The sequence below is a fragment of the Babjeviella inositovora genome (genome assembly GCF_001661335.1).
Source record: "Babjeviella inositovora NRRL Y-12698 unplaced genomic scaffold BABINscaffold_3, whole genome shotgun sequence".
Classification (NCBI taxonomy): domain Eukaryota; kingdom Fungi; phylum Ascomycota; class Pichiomycetes; order Serinales; genus Babjeviella; species Babjeviella inositovora.
Genome location: NW_017566840.1, coordinates 389910 through 407793, shown reverse-complemented (window position 1 = coordinate 407793; position 17884 = coordinate 389910). Strand labels below are relative to the sequence as shown.

The window sequence follows — 17884 nt, the reverse complement described above, 5'->3', positions numbered from 1 at the left end:
CCGTCATTCTTGCTAATGTGTGTAATAAAACAGCTAACATATCGGTATTTACTGGGCACACCCCCCGCAGTTCGCCTTACAGTCTTTGACTGGGTCTGCATGTGCGAATCTGTGACGCACGTCGTACTCGTGCATAGGCCGGCGAATTTTTCACCTTCTCCGTCTTATTCCAAACTTTGCCACCATTTTCCGCATAGCACGCTCCTCAACCAACCCACCATGCAGATTTTCAGAACCATTGCAGAAGTGCGCGAATGGCGCCGCCAGTGTGTGCTAAACAACGAAACCGTCGGCTTTGTCGCGACCATGGGTGCGCTCCACGCGGGCCATTTGTCGCTTGTGACCGCCTCTTTGGCCGCCAACGACCGCACAATCGTGTCTATCTTTGTGAACCCATCGCAGTTCGCCCCACACGAGGATTTGGACGCATATCCCCGCAATATTGACGATGACATCGGCTTACTCGGCACTTTGGACGGCACGGTGGACTGCGTGTTTGCGCCAAAGGTTTCGGAGATGTACCCGTCTGGGATTACTCTCGAGGTTTCCCAGCAAAAAGGCGCGTTCGTGTCGGTTTTAGGCTTGAGTGAACCGCTAGAAGGCGTCACCAGACCTCATTTCTTCCGCGGCGTGGCCACAGTTGTCACCAAGTTGTTCAACATTGTCACCCCTACGCGCGCCTACTTTGGCCAAAAGGATATCCAGCAGACTATCGTAATTAAGCGCATGGTGAAGGATTTGTTGTTGCCTGTGGAAGTAGTGGTAGCTCCTACCGTCAGAGGGTCCTCCGGACTCGCTTTGTCCTCTCGCAATGAATATTTGTCTGACAAAACTAGAGACCTTTCCGCCGTCATCTATAACGCCTTGAGTGTTGTTAAGACAGAATATGAGACGGGTGTTACTGAAGCTGAGCCGTTGTTGGCAGCGTTTAAGGATACTATTCTTCCATACCTCGACGGAACCGCTGCATCGTTCGAGATAGAATATGTTTCGTTGAACGATCCTGAAACATTGGAAGCTTTGACTAAGATCGATCCAAAGGTTGGCGCCGTTTTTTCTACGGCTGTGAAGGTCCCAAAGGCCGACGGAAGTGCGGCCCGCTTGATCGACAATCTTGTATTTGAACCCAAGGATTGAAGCTAGAAAATGTCCAGTTATGCCAAATTAGAGGCAATATCGGACCAACCGGCTAAATTTATATATTGCATCCGCGATGGCCATAATGAGACTATAATTGATGATTTAGGTACACACACTAAGAATTAAAAGTACACGCAGGGTTACAGGGTGCAGGGAGAATCGTAAAGTGCCCCATATACTAAATCGACAAACTAAAACTGTCAATTGGTGTTTCTCGAGGCCTTCGTTATATAACGATCATATGTGTATTACCACTTCTGATCTCTGGAGATTTGACTTCTTTTCTATTTCAGTTGTTTGCCAACGTTTGAACTCTAAATTGCATGCCATGGTTCTGACATTGCACACCTCATGGATATACCTTTTGTTGTCACTCTTCTCATCTTAAGAGGCCGCTTTTGTGATTTAAACGAGAACTCAAGCTTTTAATAGGTTTGGAAGGGAAGGTGTTAGCCAGCTATGTAATATATACCCACCTATATCTCTAACTACTTGGTAATTTCCCCTTATTGCATACCAGGAATAAGCTAGCAGACCTCTCATATACAATACGAATCACACTTAAGCTTGGAGGTCTCGACTAAACTAGAGTAATAACACCACTCCATCACAATTCTTCGACAATATCCTCGGTGAACAGCTCATCATCTCTCACGCCCTCCTCGTAGGACTCGGTCATACCTTCAATATTCCCCTGGCCCATCACCTCGTTATCGAGGCTAATGGAAATATCAGCAAACCTATCAAGAATTTCATCCTTTGTTTCAAGGGCAAACTGGTTCTGCTTCATGATCAACGTCTTGAGTGTCCGCGGTAATGTCATCTGCGCCGGAATCTCGCTGATGAGATTTTGGGAAACGTCCAAGTATTCAATAAATTGGGGCAGATGCACATCAACAAGACTGTGAATACCACAGTTCCTAAGCGTCAACGACTTTAAACGCTCCGGAAACCGGATTTCACTACTAAATTCCACCCCAGAGGCATCAAGGGTCTCTAGTCTCGACGGCAAACGGTCAAACAACTCGTGGGCTGCCAACGGATTACCAGAAACGTTTAAACTTCGCAAATTGGCGTTATTTCTAAGCACTTTCGGGAGTCGGGTAATTTGGTTCCCATCCAACAAAAGCGTACTCAACTTCTCACCGAACTTGCAGTTGCTGATGGAAAAGATGGAGTTTTTGCTCAAGTTTAGCTCCCGCAAGTTGGGCAATTCGCTAAGATGCCGCGGAACGCGGATAATCAGGTTCAGCGTGAGATTCAACTCTTTCAACGACGCCGGAAACTTGACGCTGTCTATGTCATATAACTCGGTGAATCCAAGACTCAACGTCTCCAAACGTGTAAAGTCCGTCAAGTTCTTAGGAAGCCGCCTGAAGGGATTGAAACTGAGATACAAGTGCTTGAGCTGCCTAGGGAGCTTGCTGAAAATGCCAATATCCTCTTCCTCATTGCAGAAGGCAAGTTTCTCGAGGTTCGCGGGCAATTCCAAGTCGTCGATGTTGAGAGAAGCACCTCCAGTGTTTTGCGTGACAAGACGCAAGTCCTGGAGATTGCAAAGATCCTTGAGCTCGCCCGCTAGCCGTGTGAGTTTGTTACGAGACAAATTTAAGTGCTGAAGGCCCCTAGGAAAGCGAAAATTGGCTGGAATCTCCGCTACTCGATTATTGAACAAGTTGAGGTTCTCGAGGTTTTCTGGCAACTTTAGTATGCGCAAGTCCTGGATATTGTTTTCTGACAAGTCAAGAACTCTCAACGTGGGTGGGAAATTGCAAAGACTGGCCGCCATAGAGATGGAGTTCTGGCTGAGGTTCAATTTTTGTAACGTTTCGGGGATAAAGAGCCCTTGGAAGCTATCCACAGATTGGCTATTGGAACTGAGGTCCAAGAGGGTGAGACTGGGCGGAAGAACAAGCCTGGCAAGGTCTATCGTTCCTCTTTCGGCCCCATTGTTGAGCTTTAGCGATAACTTTGTCAAATTGGAAAAGTGCTGGAACGTGTGTGCGAGTTTATTGAAATCAGATAGGTGGACTTCAATATAGAGGCTGAGGTTTGCTACGTGCTTGTTGATAAGCTCGAGGCGTTCCACCGTGCGCGTGAATTCTTCAATGTGTTCGATGATGAGTTCGAGGTTACCAAAGTGGGTGTCTTCTAAAAGACCCCAGAATGTAGGAAACGAAAGAGAACAGCTCATGTTGGTGGTGTCTGCTCGGTACGGGTTCACCATGACGTCGGAGAAGAGCCGGTAGTGAGCCTCATCGTGAGTGCAGGGCACATCGAGGAACGGCCGGATGAGGTCCACCGGGAGGTAGCGGAAGACCTGGGAGATAATATCACTCGGGAGATCTGCAAATCCGTGCAAGTTTATCATGGGAAATTATGTCGGTAGAGTGTCAAATGAGAGGTTATGGGTAAGAATGCCTGTTCAGGATGAACATTTTCGATGCGTACCTTGCAATTAATAAGCACGTATCGCGTGCATGATACATGGTGCATGCTGGCCCGTTAATGAGTTGATACGGTGAGTTGGTATGGTGAGCCTGTAACTAGCTATATAAAGCTTGCTGAATCCCTATAGACACAAATATGTGACTTGATTTAGAGTCACAGGAGATGGCACACACACCTACCACCGAGACATTTTCTGATTCGGGGGGTTTACCGCTACACGGGAGCTTCGTTGTTAAAGGAGTACTAAAGCTGGTGAGTATGAGGATAATTCCCACCCATATGGCCAACTAAATGTTTTGGTTATTAATAAAATGGAACTTTAGTCCTGAAGTACATCAATCGAAATCTGCTATATCGCAAGTCGCGATAGCCTCCGGCAAAGTTCTACGGCTTCATCCTTCCAAGATATCTGTGTTGCTACTTAGATCCGAGGGCTTATCCAAATGATAAAAATCTATGAAATATTAATGGTGGGTAAAAGGTGCTACAGAGGGTACTGTGGATAAAATTCAATGAAATGATGGGTATGGAGAGCTGTTCAAACACAAGGCAGTCTCCAACGGCTAATACCACGAGATAGAAAAACGACAGTCAAACCAGCTTTCTCCCTATTTGATCTCCGACAAGTGGTGACGCTCGTAGAACGTCTCCCACAGCTCGATGCTCTCCTTCTGCAACTCAATGTTGCTCTCCAAGAACGTCTCAACGGCATTTCTGAAGTCGTTGATCTTGTTGGTCTCAAACTGCCCTAGCTGGTTCTTGATATCCACGGTGATTTGTTTAAACTTTTTCTCCAAGCCCTGAGTCTTGCTTTCCTGTTTGGTAATTTGCTCCTTCACGAGCGCAAGTTTCAGCTTTTGCGCGACGTTATTAGCCGTGGTGGAAATCGTCACGTTAGTTTTAGCAGCCAACTTTTGGAGTTTCGTCAATTCGGCCTCCTGGGTGAGAAGCGCCGTCTTGAGCCTCACGCGCTGGCTAAAGCAGTGCTTGACAGAACCCACAATTCGCAAATATTCGTCGATCGTACTGCCCAAGGTCAACATATCCTGCAACAGAGAGCGCGCCACCAAGTCCTTCAACTTACTTTGGGTGCTGCCGAACCCCATCAACAACGAAATGGACGACTCCTGGAAAATATCCCCGCTGGCATCTAACGCCGCAAGCTCATCCATCATGGTCAGGAACTCTGCCGTCATCGTCGCAAGCTCCGTGCGCTGCTGCACCACAAGCTCCAAGTTCTTGTAGATATTCCCCAAGTTGATCTCGAGCAGCTCAATATATGTGCGCTTTTCCACAAACCACTCGTCCTCCTCGACGTACTTCGGGCCAGTAGACAAACCAAGCGTTTTGCTGAATGAGTTCATGAAGCCAGAAGAACTACTAGACCCCTCGTCGTCTTCCTCGTCGATCGTGGATGCAGCAGATCCGGTGGCAAGCTCACGCGCCTTGGCGTCCGGGCCGAAGTTCTCGCTGGCCAAAAACATCAACAAGTCCGGGTCTTTCTGGAACATTGCATTGCGCGCAATCTTCTGAAGCATCGTCTCTAATGCCATGCGTCGACTCTCCACGAACTCCTCATTGAAGCGGCCAACCGCCTGTTTGCTTGGCGGCGGCGGCACGATGAAGCCAGGGTGGTTGTTCTGAAGCTGGTGGTAGATCCAGCGGAAGTCCTTGTAGCGGCGTGTCACCTTGGCCGTGCCGTCACTGAGGAGCGCGCTTTTGGATGTGATAGTGTAGACAATGTGCGCGGAGGTCAACTCGCCAATTTTGACAGGATCGCCCACCGAGATTTCCAACGCCACGGGAGCTTCCGCCTCAATAGCCTTGGGCGCGGATTGAATCTCCTGGACAATAGGTTCAGCCGGCGCCTCGGGCTCGGGTTTCTTAATGTGGAATAACGGACCATCTGCGGCCGCGGTTAGCAACTCGGCTGCGGATATGTTGGTGCTGTTTTCTTCCGCGGTAGTGTCTGTCTCTGGTCCAAGCGGCCCCAAAGGATTGGTATTCGCCAGTGGCTTAGGTTCTCTTCTGTTTCTACCGCGCGCCTTGTACATTGACGCGACACCGCGCGCAACCTTCTTGACCGGCGCGCGTGCGGTGTCATCCGTGTCTTCATCTGCAGAGAGCAACGGGTTTTTATCGCCAAACAAGCTGCCACTGGGGGTGTTCATAGTGATTCCCACTTCCTCACCGGCCAATTCTGAGATGAGGTGTGAGGTGCCCTGAACAGGTTTCTGAGGGATGGCAACCGCTTCTTCTTCTTCATCGTCATTTTCCTCCTTTCCGATAATGTTCATGTCGCCAAATTCCCCAGAAAGGGGCTCGTCAAACGGAGCATACGTGGATTGCTCTGCTGGAGGGTCGGGGCGCGCAAAGATGTCGTCCTCGGCAAACGGATTAGCCGCCACCGGAACATCCACGATTGTTTTGCGGGGCGCATCACCCCACATAGAGCCAGAAATATCGTCATCGGCCATTATAAGTGGGTAATGACTGGATTGGATTGTCTGGAGGTTTAATAAGTAGCAGTGCAAGTGTGGTATATAAGATTATTGATACGTCTGGGGCGTCAGGGTCGAAAGGGCCGCAGTTATCGCCAGGTCATGTCGTGTGTATATCAGTAACTGCAAAGGCTTGGTGAATGCAGGAGGGTTTGGCTATTTCGGTGGGGCAAGCCTTGGCACGACAAAGAGAGCTTATAGTTATTGTGTGGGCGTTTGAGGGAGATTAAATTGGGTTAGTGTGGGTACATGGTTAACAGGTAAATTGGAAGCTCAATGAATAATCACATGTTTTGACTCAGTTTTTATCAGAGGGGCACTGGTTACAAACGGATAAACCTGAGGGTAAATTGAAACCGTAGGGTTAGGATGTCAGCGCAACACCCCAATAGGCAACGTGTTTAGCTAGTTATGCCTGTAGATGGGGATTATAAAGAAAAGCTCGATAAGCACCACCTCCAGATATTCACATCACTCTGATGGAAAATATATCCTTAGGAACCAGGGTAGAACAGGTATCAGCAGCATAAAGCATTGGTCAAATGGTAGTAAACCTCTCATAATCCCAATGAAAGGGGATGAGGATATTAGAGTTACTGAACAAGTGCCTAAAATCCTAACAACCTGTAATAGTGTTGGCAGGGTATTTGAAACTGACGTCAAAATTATCTCCATCGCTCAACGATTTTGAGAACAGATATCATCCAGTGTACATCCATACCCCACCCAATCGCCTGAGAGACGAGATAATTACAATTAAAATTATTCGACTCAAAAAAAAAAATAGATGCCATAATATTTCTTGATGCTTTAAACCCTACCTGAACCCAAATCAGCTAGCTCCTCCCAAAACGACCACAAGCCATAGATTAGATCCCTGTCACGTGATTAATGATATATCTGCGGACATTTAGTCACTTCTTACAAGGATGGCAACTTCTCTTCATCACCTACCTGCCCATGAAAGACCTCACGCCACTCTTCACCCAATGTGTGCGCATCTGTGAGAAGGAGCTCACGCTCCAGCAGCCAAAGCCTCACAAGCATGCCACAATCGCTGACACCTTCATGAAGGAGTGCCACGAGCTCCACACTAGCATCGGCGTGTTGGGCCGGTTTCTCGGGGAAATCCGCACTGCATACCTCCTTTCGTCCTCCAACCGTAAGGATGCGTTGAGCGACCAGCAAAAGAACGAGATTGATGAGGAAACCAGTGCACAGTTACAGCAGTTTGTGCAGAAGTTGAAATTCTTGGAAAAATATGAGAAGAAGCGCCAGGAGGTGGGCCACAAGGCCGCTGGCGGATTCTGGGAGTCGCTAGACGGTCCATCGGTGTATGAAACAACAGTGAATACCTTCCGATCCAATGTCTTGGTATATCTTTCGCAACTGTTGCAGACAGTGTCGGTGACGTTGACGGCGTTGCAGTCAAAGCGACTCCAGCGACAGAAGGAAATCTCGATGTCTGACTACCAGAATATTGAAGAGTTTCGGCCGCTTCGGGCCACGTCTCCGGACCAGCTTTCGTACGACGACAATGCGGCATATCAGGCGATTCAGGCGGAATTGGCAGCGCCGTCAAACCAGGTGCTTCTTCAGCTTGAGTCTGAGAACAAACAGCTCTTGTCGCAAAAGACAAACGATCTACAGAAGATTCACAAGATTGAATCCTCCATCACAGACATTATCAGCTTGCAGAACGACTTGAACTTGACCTTGTCTGCGCAGACCCAGACCATCAACACTTTGATTGAAAACCAGGAAGAGATGGAGGTGAACATGAGCTTGGGCAATAAGAACCTCAAGAAGGCGGGGGGGAGGAACTCTCTGACCTCCCGCATTATCATTCTCATGTGTATAGTCTTGGGCAGTTTCTTGTTGGCTATGGACTACATGCTAAGCTAATATACGTACAATTAATGTGTATGGGTCAATCGTACGTCGATCGTATCTATAACTAATTTCATTAAAATGCATAATTTCATGGCCGTTGCGCATGCTAGGCGGTGGCCAAGCCACTAAAGGCAGATTGGTAAGGAGTCGCCGCAATCCCGCTATTGATTCTCCTTGATAACTTCCCGGTAGCTCGCCACCAACATTGCCTGCTTGCTCGCGCACACAGCAAATACCGCACGGAACTTTTCCACCGTCGTCGCAAGCACCGCGTCCTTGGTCTTTCGCCCCGCGACAACTGCGCCCAAATCGCATTCTAACTCTTTACGCAAAAACGGTTTCGTGAGCGACACACCCTCGAGCATTGCGTCAAAACCTTTAACCAATGCCATGCCCAACTCTGACGGCACAAAGAGCGCTCCACTGCGCGCAGCTACCTTCACCACGTACTCGCGAGCTAGGACCTTTTCGATGTGATCAGCAATCGTCGCGTCGGTGCCGATCCCGTTCGCATCCATGAGCGCGATTAGCTCGGGCTCCGTCATGTGCTGCGGCGGCGCGGTCACACCGCTCTTAAGCTCTGCGCGTGACAATGCTACCTCCTCGCCGTGCACAAACTGCGGGAGCACCTTGGACGACGCCCATTTCACGTATGGAAACACATCGAGAAAATTGCGCTCCAACACCGTAAGTCCCGACGCGGAAAACTTCTCTGGGCCCCACTGAAGCGTGACTGTCGTCTGGCTGCCCTTCGCGTCCTGCGAACAGCACGCGAGAAAGTGCCGCACAATGTACTCGTACACCTTTTTTTCGCTGGCAGAAAGGCCTGAGCCGTCGGTGAAGACCACCGGATGGATAGGTGGGTGTGCCTTGTCGTCGTGCTTGCCTACGCGCGGGTCGCTGAACTTTCCGTTCCCCAATTCGGTTGCGTATGCTCCCCAGACCGCGCTCTGCGTTTGCCGCTGTACCAACTTGCGGAGATCCATCGCGCGCGGAAAGCTGTCGGTTTCTGTACGCGGATAGGAGACAAACCCCTTGAGGTAGAGTTGTTCAGCCGCGTCAAGCGCGGCCTTTCCGCTCATCTTGAAGTAGCGGGCGCAGTTTTTCTGGAGCTCAACCGTGGTGAGCGGGAGCGGCCGCCACTTGGACGTGGGTGCGGTGGCCACATGGGTCACCGTCGCAAACAGCAGCTGCATGCACTGTCGGAAGATCACCGTTGCGACGAGTCGATCAAACACACGTGTACGCGCCCAGCTAAGTACCGTCTTGACGCGTTCCTTGCGCGTCTCAAGCTCGAGGTACCAGAATGGCTCGGGCACGAACAGGCGCACGCGCGTGTAGCGGTCGCACACAAACCCTAGCGTCGGGAACTGGCACAGACCGTACGAAAGGGTGGCCTCCTGGTTAAGCTCGCCACGGAGCCGCCGCTTCATGCCCTCTGTGAGGAAGCGCGAAAAGCTCGCACCTGTGCGGAGATCCACCTCCATGCGCGCACGCACCGCGTCAATCGCCCCACGGTCAAGTCGTACTGGGTGCGCCGCCGCATGGCATACATGCTGTGTCTCCAAGTGCGAGAACTGTGCACGCCATGTATTTTCCTCCGTGAGCGCGGTGTTGCTCTGACGCGCAGCCTGGAGAATTTCCCACCCGATGTACTCGCCCTCGCGGTCGCAGTCCGTCCAGATCATGAGCTTCGCGGCACCGCGTGCCTCGTTCGCGATGTTCTGCGCCACGCTCCGCTTGTCATCCGGTACCTTCTCCACGATGGGGGCGCCAAAAAGCTGTCCCGGGTTGCACTTGCCCCAACCGAACTGCGCAGGAAAGTCGAGACTCGTGATATGGCCTACGACTGCAGTCATTGTTACGTTGCACTGTCCGTGTTCTGCGAACTGAAACGTAAAGTCCCAGTTCTTGATGTACTTGTTGCCTGACTGACGCATTGTCACCCGTCCACCACCGAGTGACTGCGCCACCGCTTTGGCAATGGACGGTTTCTCGGCCACACAGAGGATTTTCATGGGCGTGACGAGTAGTTTAGCGAACCTGGATGTCACCTAAGAACCTGGATCCTGTAACCTTAAGCGAACCTGGATATATTCTGGAACCCTAATTGAACCCCAATGTAGCCCGGAAGTAGTAAAGTCAGGATGCAGCCTTGTAATTTCAAGTGGTTGGCTCTGTGATGGAGTTTTGAGTGGCAATCTGGAGTATGTTCAATACGCGCCATAATAGAAAATAATCGCGTCGCGCGACACACGACTGGGTGGCGCGAAAGTCTGCTAGTCACGTGAATGAAACGTGAGATACGCGTATAAATCGCAGGGTACTGCCGGACACCTATATTAGTATCCCCTGTTTCACGGGCCAAATCTGGAGTGGTTGTTCAACTTGCCCCGGTGTCTGAACTGGGGATACCCTGTGGCTAACTTTTCGTTTCATGGTAAGCCAATTATACGGTATGATGCCCCTCACCCTTCTGTCAGTAAGAGGACAACTACAGAAACCAGACTCATCTATGTTTTTATTACTATTTGGATATTCTGCTATTAATCATCTTTCAGCGGTTGATGCTTCGGCCCCACTGCGATAGAAATGGAATGGTTGTTGGAAAACACTAGAGCAGGAATCTTCGTGCGTTAACGGATCTCCGACATAACGGAACATTAAAGGATTCAGAGCGACTTATAGCTGGGGTCTGAGAGCTAAACGACATAGGCCCCATACTATTGTAACAGCGTATGGTTGCTTGAACAACCAAAGAGGACTTGGGTAGTCAAGACTTCCAGTGGTTGGTATGACGGCTCAGAAGACATCTGGCTGTAGCCTGGAGGCATTGCCAGTAAACCTAAAGATCCACCCATCTGTCGCAGCCAGGCTATGCCTAAGACACCTAGCTAGTTTTCTGCTGGGTCATGCCTTTAGCGAGCCAGGGACATACAGACTGCCTGGAAATTTTCTGTCTAAAGGATCAAGCTCCCATCTTTTAACCCTGCATTAGCGGCCTCGACCATAATATCCTTCCGTCTCCTTACCAAACTCGCCCGCTCAACAAACACCTTCTTATTCTGGTACATCTGTTCTACCCTTCCTTGCACGAACGCCTGCGACAACTCCTCGATCGATGACGTTAAAAAGTCCTGGTTGCTCTCAAAAATCTCCTGAAAGTTTGTCTTTTGGAGGTAGTATGCAATCACATACGTCCATTTAAGCGCCTTGCGGCATGCTACCAACGCCTCGTGCGCGTCAAAGAAGAACAGGATGTCAGACACACTCAAGTGGCGCACGTCGCGCAACGCCACAATCTGCGGCTCGATCTTCTTCTCAAAGAGCTTGCAGTCCTGGCGTAAAGACAAATCATGATTCTGGAAGAGATTGTAGTAATGGATGTACCGTTTGAGCGACCACCGCGCGCTGTCCTTCTTGGTCCTTTCCGCCACCGTTTCCGGATCCTTATCGTTGAAGCGGTTGCACTGGTAGTATGCAGTTCCGTGGAGCTTCCAGTCGCCCATACAGATCCAGCAGAACTCTGTCTGGCACGACTTGCACACCATGTGGTTGCACCCACCGTTCTTCTCAATCGCGGACTCGCATTTTGGGCAGTTGTTTGTGTGCGAGCTGATCCAGTTCGCCGTCTCTGAGTCATCCTTACACTTTGCAATCCATTGCTGAGTGACGAAGCACGGTGCAGGCACATGATTCTCATAGTTGCACGCAAAGCAGAACAGGTGCCGTGCCAGGCATTCAACAATGGGGATAGAGCCAACCGCGGATGCGGGAACAGAGTTGCTCGCGACTATGCGGCCGCAGTCGGGTGCGGGGCAGTATTTAATAGATTTGCTAGCGGTGATGTAGAGCTTGGTGACGCTTTCGAGGTACGCGTGGTAGGTCGCATCGCCCGCCGTGCGCGCAATGAACAGGTGCGGAAGCGCACGCCCACACCCGGGCTCGGGGCACTTGATGGCAGTCCCGCGAAGGATCTGGGTTGAGATGTACTGGCTGTAGCAGTCACGGCAGTAGAGATGAGTACAGGAGAGACCATAGAAGTCGGTAGTGTCGTCGCAGCAGATGGGACATATCGAGGGGATCTTGCGCACCACATCGTCCGCACCTGTCTTGTAAGTTGCTTCCGGTTCTCGCTCATGTGGCAACCCTGCCGCCTCCCGTAACCCCCCTTCGTCCTCCATATACCGCTCCATCGCCATCTCCTCGTTCCATCTCTGCGCTTGAAGAACCAACAACGTCTCGTCACGCGAGAGCCCAAAGATACTCACAAGTCGGCTTCCTTCTGTATCGACCAACTTTTCTGCGATCGTGGACACGTCGTCGTAGCACACGTACTGGATGGTTTGATTCCCGTGCACACGCACAGCTCCGTCGCGCGCAAACACATTATCGTCCCAGTTCTGCGACTCTTCGAATTCCTCGTCTGAGAGTTCGAATCCCGAGTCTCCCATGGACCAATCGGTGTCTGACATGGATACTAGTGTAGTGGCTGGAGAACAAAGTAGTACTAGCACTTATAGTGAAATATACTTGTGATCCGGAGCTCGTTTTTGCCTCCTGCACCACGGGACATGCAGCGATGACACACTTCCCTACCCTCCAAGGCTCCCACTACGGCGCACGGAATCAGATACAGGTGGATCAGAGGCTATCTGGTTGATGGGTGCAACCCAAGGGAAATCGAAGCCCCTGTCTAAATGGCCATTTCCTCACCTGGTATATGGTTATCGGAGGCTTGGAGTTATTGGAGCCACAATGGAGGGCTTGACTTCTCTGTGGGGCAGTCTGGAAAAGCAGTCCGGGGTATAAAAGCGGTATATGATTATACTGTGTAAACTGTGTTAGTCTAGCTTTATAGCTTATACTACGGCATATATGTGTTTACTGTGGTATTAGTAAAAATTCATCCACACTTATTCTTTTTGGATCTTTTCATAAACACCATAACGGCGCCTATGAAAAGATCCAAATCGCTGGTTCTCCGCTTTCTCTAAGGGTCTCCTGTATCGACTCTCTCGCTTCCAGCTGCCAATATGTACGTGTCAAATGTTAGCGTTCGTCACAAATGAGCTCGAGTGCATCTAAATCTATATATCAATATCGTTCCATAAATCCCAGTCAAGACCGGAGGTTTTCCATTCAGTGGTTAAAGTTAGGGTTAGTGTGTACCAATAGCACCAAAGTTAAATTGTAATTGAGTTCACTAATCAACGGCTAGGACAACATTCGAACCAGACAGAGTTTCTCGATACATAACGTTAGCCTACGCACGTATGTGTAGAAGTGACCAGCATTAATTGTTCTATATAAAAGATTAATATCAGATTTAATAGAGGTAGTAGAAAAGCAAAATAAGCATAGTTCAATTTTGATCAGATGTCGCCAAAATAGCCTCGCCTTCAATTTCTACAACATAATACACATAGGTATAACAATAAACATAGATAGTTCGAAATAGCACTAACAACAAATATATGATTCAGCTTAGGCCAAAGATTAAAGAACTCTGCCATCGACTTAGCTCAACTTCGTCTAGGCTCTAGCACCCGCCTCCACAACACTCAACAAAAACTCCACCTCCAATCTCTTTCTACTCTCGTTGACCCACCCGTTCGCCAACTTTCTGCTCCAGCCCTTCAAGCTAGCTGCCTCCTCAACCGCATCGGCCAAATCGCCTCTAGTCAAGTAGTTCTCGACTCTGGCAATCACCGACTCAATATCATTCCCGTTGGCATGACCCTTCTTAGAGAGCAACAACTTGGAGAACACAATCGACGATAAATGGCCGAGCAAACCGGCATTAGGTGGCAACAACGCCGCAGATCTCAACTCTGGGACAAGCAACTGCCATCTGGTAATCAACTGTGGAACGGTAAGACACCCGTTGATGGCGCTCTCTCTCGGGACACTGGCCAAGGCGGCGGAGGCCAACGGGTCATGCGCGGTCAACTCCTGCAAGGCTGCAAGGTCCGCAGCAAAACCCTGGGGCTGTGGTGAGGCAAGAAGCGCCTTGACGCGCACCAACTGCGTCTGTACGGCCGTAGCAGACGCAGCTCTGTCTAAATGGCCCTCCAACTGGGCGACGACGTCAGCCAAGCTGTCCAAGTTGGCAGCAAGGACGTCCAACTGGGCCAACTTCCCCGCTCTTTCCTCCGCAACCTTCTGCTCAACAATGACGGCAAACTGCTTGACTTGCTCGACCTTGATGGCGTCGACGGCGTTGGTTGCAGCCTGGGCGATCGTTGCCTGGGCTGCGGCGAGTTCCGCGGCGAGCTGCGCATCGTGCTTCGCCTCGAGTGCACGCTTCTCCGTCTGGAAGTCCTGGAGGAACTTTTCCGTTGACGCGTTCTCCTTCGCGGCGAACGTCGCCTCCAAGGCTTGGACCTTGGCGGCGGTCAACTTGGCCAATTCCTGCTCGCGGTTAGCGGTCAACCCGTCAACCTTCACCGAGAGCTGTGTGAGGCTCGCTGCAACGGCGGCAACGGTTTCATCAGAGGCAGACGAGTTGTTAATAGCCGCAATGAGCTGGTTGAGCGCTGCAAACGTTGGGGCCAACGTCTCGTTGCTGCTCGTTTCAAGCGTAGGCAACGGCTTCTTTGCCGAAACCTTGGCCACAATTTGCGATGCATCGGGAATTTTCGCCTCAATCTTCTTGGTAATCGATTCGATGTTGAGCTTCTTGAAGGTCTCGTCGAACTGGAGGTGCCCGCCGTTGGATTGGTAGTCCTCCACAAGCTTAATCACCGCTGGCGCACCCGGGAGATTCTCCACGACAAAGTCATTCGCCTCGTCGTTGTACATTGCCGCGGCGACGGCAAGTGCGTACAAGGAGGACCCGTAGAAGGTGGTCTTAAAGAGGAACTTGCCGAGCGAGAAGCGCTTCGGGGCAGCGGCTGGGGTTACAGGCGCGGCCACAGGCGCGGCCTCGGCGAGTCTCGCCGACTGGGTGGCAAAGCGTCTCAACTGCTGTTTGGAAACGGTGCGGAGCATTCTGTGTGGTGAGTTGAAGAATTGGCAGGGTTACTTGATTGCATTGATATATCGCTGAAGTAGAGCCGAGGCTGGCCAATCGGTAGAGAGTTTTCAGGCGACGGTAGGGGGACGACCTAGGCCGGAGATGCAGGCGAAATCAAGCCGCAGATACGACATAAGGGGTAAATGTTATGAGGATAAATGTTATGAAGATAAATATCATGGGGATGTATATGATGTAAGAAGGTATATTTAAAGTTGATATTATGGTTGACAATTGTCACTCGGTGAACCAACTTTAGTATTACCATGTAATTGAATCTTGCAAGCCGTTAAAGTACTGTAGGGACCGGAAGCTTCAGTGCACGTTAGCTTACAAATGGCGGGACTTCTCCGGGGTATCAACAGAGATACCAGAGATACCTTGAATATTGACTTTTGCGGGGAAAAACCAGAAGTACTGTATTTTAAATTTGATAGGTTGCACTTCCGCTGGGTAAAATGATCATTGTCCTACAGGCTTAAGCGGGGAGTTACAGGCTGGTGTAAGCCTGCAAATCTGGTGGGGGCTTCTTCATGCACCACTTAAAGCTCAATCCGAGCATGTGATTAAAGCTACCTTATGGATTTTTTTCATCCTCCATAGCGTATGTTTTATTATATTTTCTGGAAATGTAAGCCCGCAAGGTGCTGTCTCTGAAACGGCAAAATCCGAATGGTGTCGATTTTTGAGGCCTGCAACAATAGTGAGGGTATAGCGATACCGTGGCATGAGTATGGGTCGTCGTTGACGTTATCTCCACGACGTACGTGTCTGCAAGGATGTCGAATTCTTTCATCCCAAGTCCCATTTTGCGTGGCCTCATGACAATGCCCTAGGCCCAACTGTTCCTCAGAGTTATACCCAATCGCCGTAACCCACGTTCGTGGCTGATAGGTATATTTACATCGGGACATAGGAATTCACCCCAAACTCCTTCCACCGGACCTTCTGGGGCTGGTACTGTACCACGTCGCAATATCTCCCCTCAAGCAATTTCACAATCTCCAATGACACGTCACACGCATCGATCACCAACTTCTTTACCCGGAAGGTCGGCTCGTTTCGCTTGCTCACACAGAACAAGTCAGCTAGCCCAATCCCCGTAATCAGATTAAAGCTCACGTCTAGCACATCTAACTCCCGCTTCTTCTCCTTGAACACTGGGTGAAGCATTTTCAACGTGTAGTTGTTGAGATCGCTACTCTGATTCAAATATAACTGCCTCAAGCGTGGGGCGTGTTCCAACACCGAATCAAGCTCGAAGAACCTTGTCGTAGACAGCTGGTTAAACGTACCGTTTTTGAACCAGATATGCTGGCAGTGGCCGATGTAAAGGCTTTCCACCAATGACCCGCAGTTCCGCAAGACCTTCATCAACCCCTGAAAACTCAAAGAGGAGCCAGTGACATCCAACTGCTTGAGATGCTTCAAGGGCCTAAAAGTCTCGCTGCCAAAGTCACGCAAATGCGAAGCCCCGTCCACACGGTCTTCTCTAAGCGATAACGACTCAAGCTCACACCCGCTGGACTGGAAGATCTGCAAGAACTCGTCCCAGTTCAACGACTTGTTATTTTCAAGGATAAGATGCTTTAACTGTGGGAGATTTTTGAACATTAAGTCCGATGTGGCATTCTGGCGCAAACAGGAAAAGTCGTACCCCACAATCGTCACAGCCGCTAGATTAGGGAACCTGTTGGTCTTGAGAAGGTTGCAGAATGGAATTGTGGGATGGGCCGCAATATTTCCGCTGTGGATAAGTGAGAGCACCCTCAACGGGAGACTCGCAGGCAAACCCTCTGTTGTTGGCGGTTTGTTTTTCTCTGGGGCCATCCGGGAGGGAATGAGTTCTAGGGTATGTAGGTTGGGAATAAGCTCAAACACCTTCCATTCAAGGTTAGTGTCAAGCGGACATATAAGTCTGAGCCTTTGGACCCCCTGCACATTGCTCTTGTCCTTCTCAATGATGGTGAGTAGGTCGCCTAGGGAGGTGCTGTTGAGTCCAAGGTTGAGGCCTCGGTAGTTGATTGTTACGCGGTTAAGTAACGTGTTCAAACACGCCCGTTCGTCCAGGAGATGCGGGCGGAGCTTAACCATCCTCACTGATTTGGAATGGCTGTGTTTATTGGCCTGCACGATCCGCTGCATGCCCATGGCCATGTCTTTGAACGTAACGGCATTGCGAAATCGAATATCCTGGAAGAGTTCAGGCATATTCTTGGTTGCAGTTCGCCAAGAAGACGATAGCATCGAACAAATCAAGATGTCTTTGAATCTGAGAAGCATGAGGATCCGCTTGGTAACCTCGAGAGGGAACACCTCGAGAGGGTCAAGAGTCCGCGGCTTGAATTTCTTTCGGTCTCTGGGGATAGTCCCTAGGGATCTCTTTCCGTTTTTTGAACGCAACAGCTGAGACGAATCTCGCAAAGATTGACGAGGGAGGCTGTCTTGGATGTTTTGTAACACATCCCGAGCTGATATAATCTCCGTTTGAAGCTTCACTGTCATATTTTTCGCCCTTGCTTCTCTACTTATGACCCTTACTTCCTCACTTTTAGTCCTCATGTTTCCACTCTGGGGTCTCAATTTAGCGCCCAACGCCGCGTACTGGGATTTCAACGTGTCAAACAACTTCTCCGAGACCTTTACCTTACGCCCGACCGCCTCACCAATGAGCATTACACCTTTTCGCAACATGTCATACGCTTCTCTATCTCGCTGAAGGTGTTGCAAGTTCTTAGCTGCCCGCATGTAACCTTTGGACCCCAACGGCTCCAAACGTACCAATGTCTGGGCGTCCTGTAGGGCATTGTCATACTGCTGGAGCTTCTCAAAGCAGGCTGCTCTCTGGTCAAGAAGCGAGCCTAGTCTTGGATGAATCAAT

At 50.1% G+C, this 17884-nt stretch overlaps 8 protein-coding genes across 8 annotated transcripts; 2 read left to right on the top strand and 6 right to left on the bottom strand.

The window, feature by feature from the left end:
* The first annotated feature begins 192 nt into the window (after positions 1 to 192).
* PAN6 (pantoate--beta-alanine ligase) lies at positions 193 to 1188 on the top strand. Its single transcript, XM_019128255.1, has one exon. The coding sequence runs from the start codon at positions 220 to 222 to the stop codon at positions 1135 to 1137; it is 918 nt and encodes a 305-aa protein (XP_018986390.1). The 5' UTR covers positions 193 to 219; the 3' UTR covers positions 1138 to 1188.
* A 160-nt stretch (positions 1189 to 1348) lies between these two features.
* Positions 1349 to 3808, bottom strand: BABINDRAFT_160477 (leucine-rich repeat domain-containing protein). The gene has a single exon (XM_019128254.1). The coding sequence runs from the start codon at positions 3509 to 3511 to the stop codon at positions 1748 to 1750; it is 1764 nt and encodes a 587-aa protein (XP_018986389.1). The 5' UTR covers positions 3512 to 3808; the 3' UTR covers positions 1349 to 1747.
* A 70-nt stretch (positions 3809 to 3878) lies between these two features.
* On the bottom strand, positions 3879 to 6458 carry BABINDRAFT_160476 (sorting nexin 1). The gene has a single exon (XM_019128253.1). It carries the CDS (start codon positions 6066 to 6068, stop codon positions 4200 to 4202), a length of 1869 nt encoding a protein of 622 aa, XP_018986388.1. The 5' UTR covers positions 6069 to 6458; the 3' UTR covers positions 3879 to 4199.
* A 594-nt stretch (positions 6459 to 7052) lies between these two features.
* UFE1 (Ufe1p) lies at positions 7053 to 7997 on the top strand (the record flags this gene model as incomplete). Its single annotated transcript, XM_019131641.1, has 1 exon — positions 7053 to 7997. One exon carries the CDS (start codon positions 7053 to 7055, stop codon positions 7995 to 7997), a length of 945 nt encoding a protein of 314 aa, XP_018986387.1.
* A 23-nt stretch (positions 7998 to 8020) lies between these two features.
* On the bottom strand, positions 8021 to 10320 carry BABINDRAFT_160475 (DNA topoisomerase 3). Its single transcript, XM_019128252.1, has one exon. It carries the CDS (start codon positions 9923 to 9925, stop codon positions 8147 to 8149), a length of 1779 nt encoding a protein of 592 aa, XP_018986386.1. The 5' UTR covers positions 9926 to 10320; the 3' UTR covers positions 8021 to 8146.
* A 640-nt stretch (positions 10321 to 10960) lies between these two features.
* On the bottom strand, positions 10961 to 12259 carry BABINDRAFT_20715 (E3 ubiquitin-protein ligase; the record flags this gene model as incomplete). The annotated part of the gene is made up of 1 exon (XM_019131252.1): positions 10961 to 12259. A coding segment is annotated over one exon (1299 nt), but the record flags the coding sequence as incomplete, so codon positions are not given.
* Positions 12260 to 13488: 1229 nt separating this feature from the next.
* On the bottom strand, positions 13489 to 14993 carry BABINDRAFT_46752 (uncharacterized protein). Its single transcript, XM_019132124.1, has one exon. It carries the CDS (start codon positions 14976 to 14978, stop codon positions 13521 to 13523), a length of 1458 nt encoding a protein of 485 aa, XP_018986384.1. The 5' UTR covers positions 14979 to 14993; the 3' UTR covers positions 13489 to 13520.
* A 653-nt stretch (positions 14994 to 15646) lies between these two features.
* BABINDRAFT_160474 (DNA-binding SCF ubiquitin ligase subunit) lies at positions 15647 to 17226 on the bottom strand. Its single transcript, XM_019128251.1, has one exon. The coding sequence runs from the start codon at positions 17212 to 17214 to the stop codon at positions 15904 to 15906; it is 1311 nt and encodes a 436-aa protein (XP_018986383.1). The 5' UTR covers positions 17215 to 17226; the 3' UTR covers positions 15647 to 15903.
* Between the last annotated feature and the right edge of the window lie 658 nt (positions 17227 to 17884).

Bases quoted from the DNA above. Each gene is read 5' to 3' on its own strand.
- PAN6 (XM_019128255.1), top strand. From the start codon at position 220: ATGCAGATTTTCAGAACCATTGCAGAAGTGCGCGAATGGCGCCGCCAG.
- BABINDRAFT_160477 (XM_019128254.1), bottom strand. From the start codon at position 3,511: ATGATAAACTTGCACGGATTTGCAGATCTCCCGAGTGATATTATCTCC.
- BABINDRAFT_160476 (XM_019128253.1), bottom strand. From the start codon at position 6,068: ATGGCCGATGACGATATTTCTGGCTCTATGTGGGGTGATGCGCCCCGC.
- BABINDRAFT_160475 (XM_019128252.1), bottom strand. From the start codon at position 9,925: ATGCGTCAGTCAGGCAACAAGTACATCAAGAACTGGGACTTTACGTTT.
- BABINDRAFT_46752 (XM_019132124.1), bottom strand. From the start codon at position 14,978: ATGCTCCGCACCGTTTCCAAACAGCAGTTGAGACGCTTTGCCACCCAG.
- BABINDRAFT_160474 (XM_019128251.1), bottom strand. From the start codon at position 17,214: ATGCCTGAACTCTTCCAGGATATTCGATTTCGCAATGCCGTTACGTTC.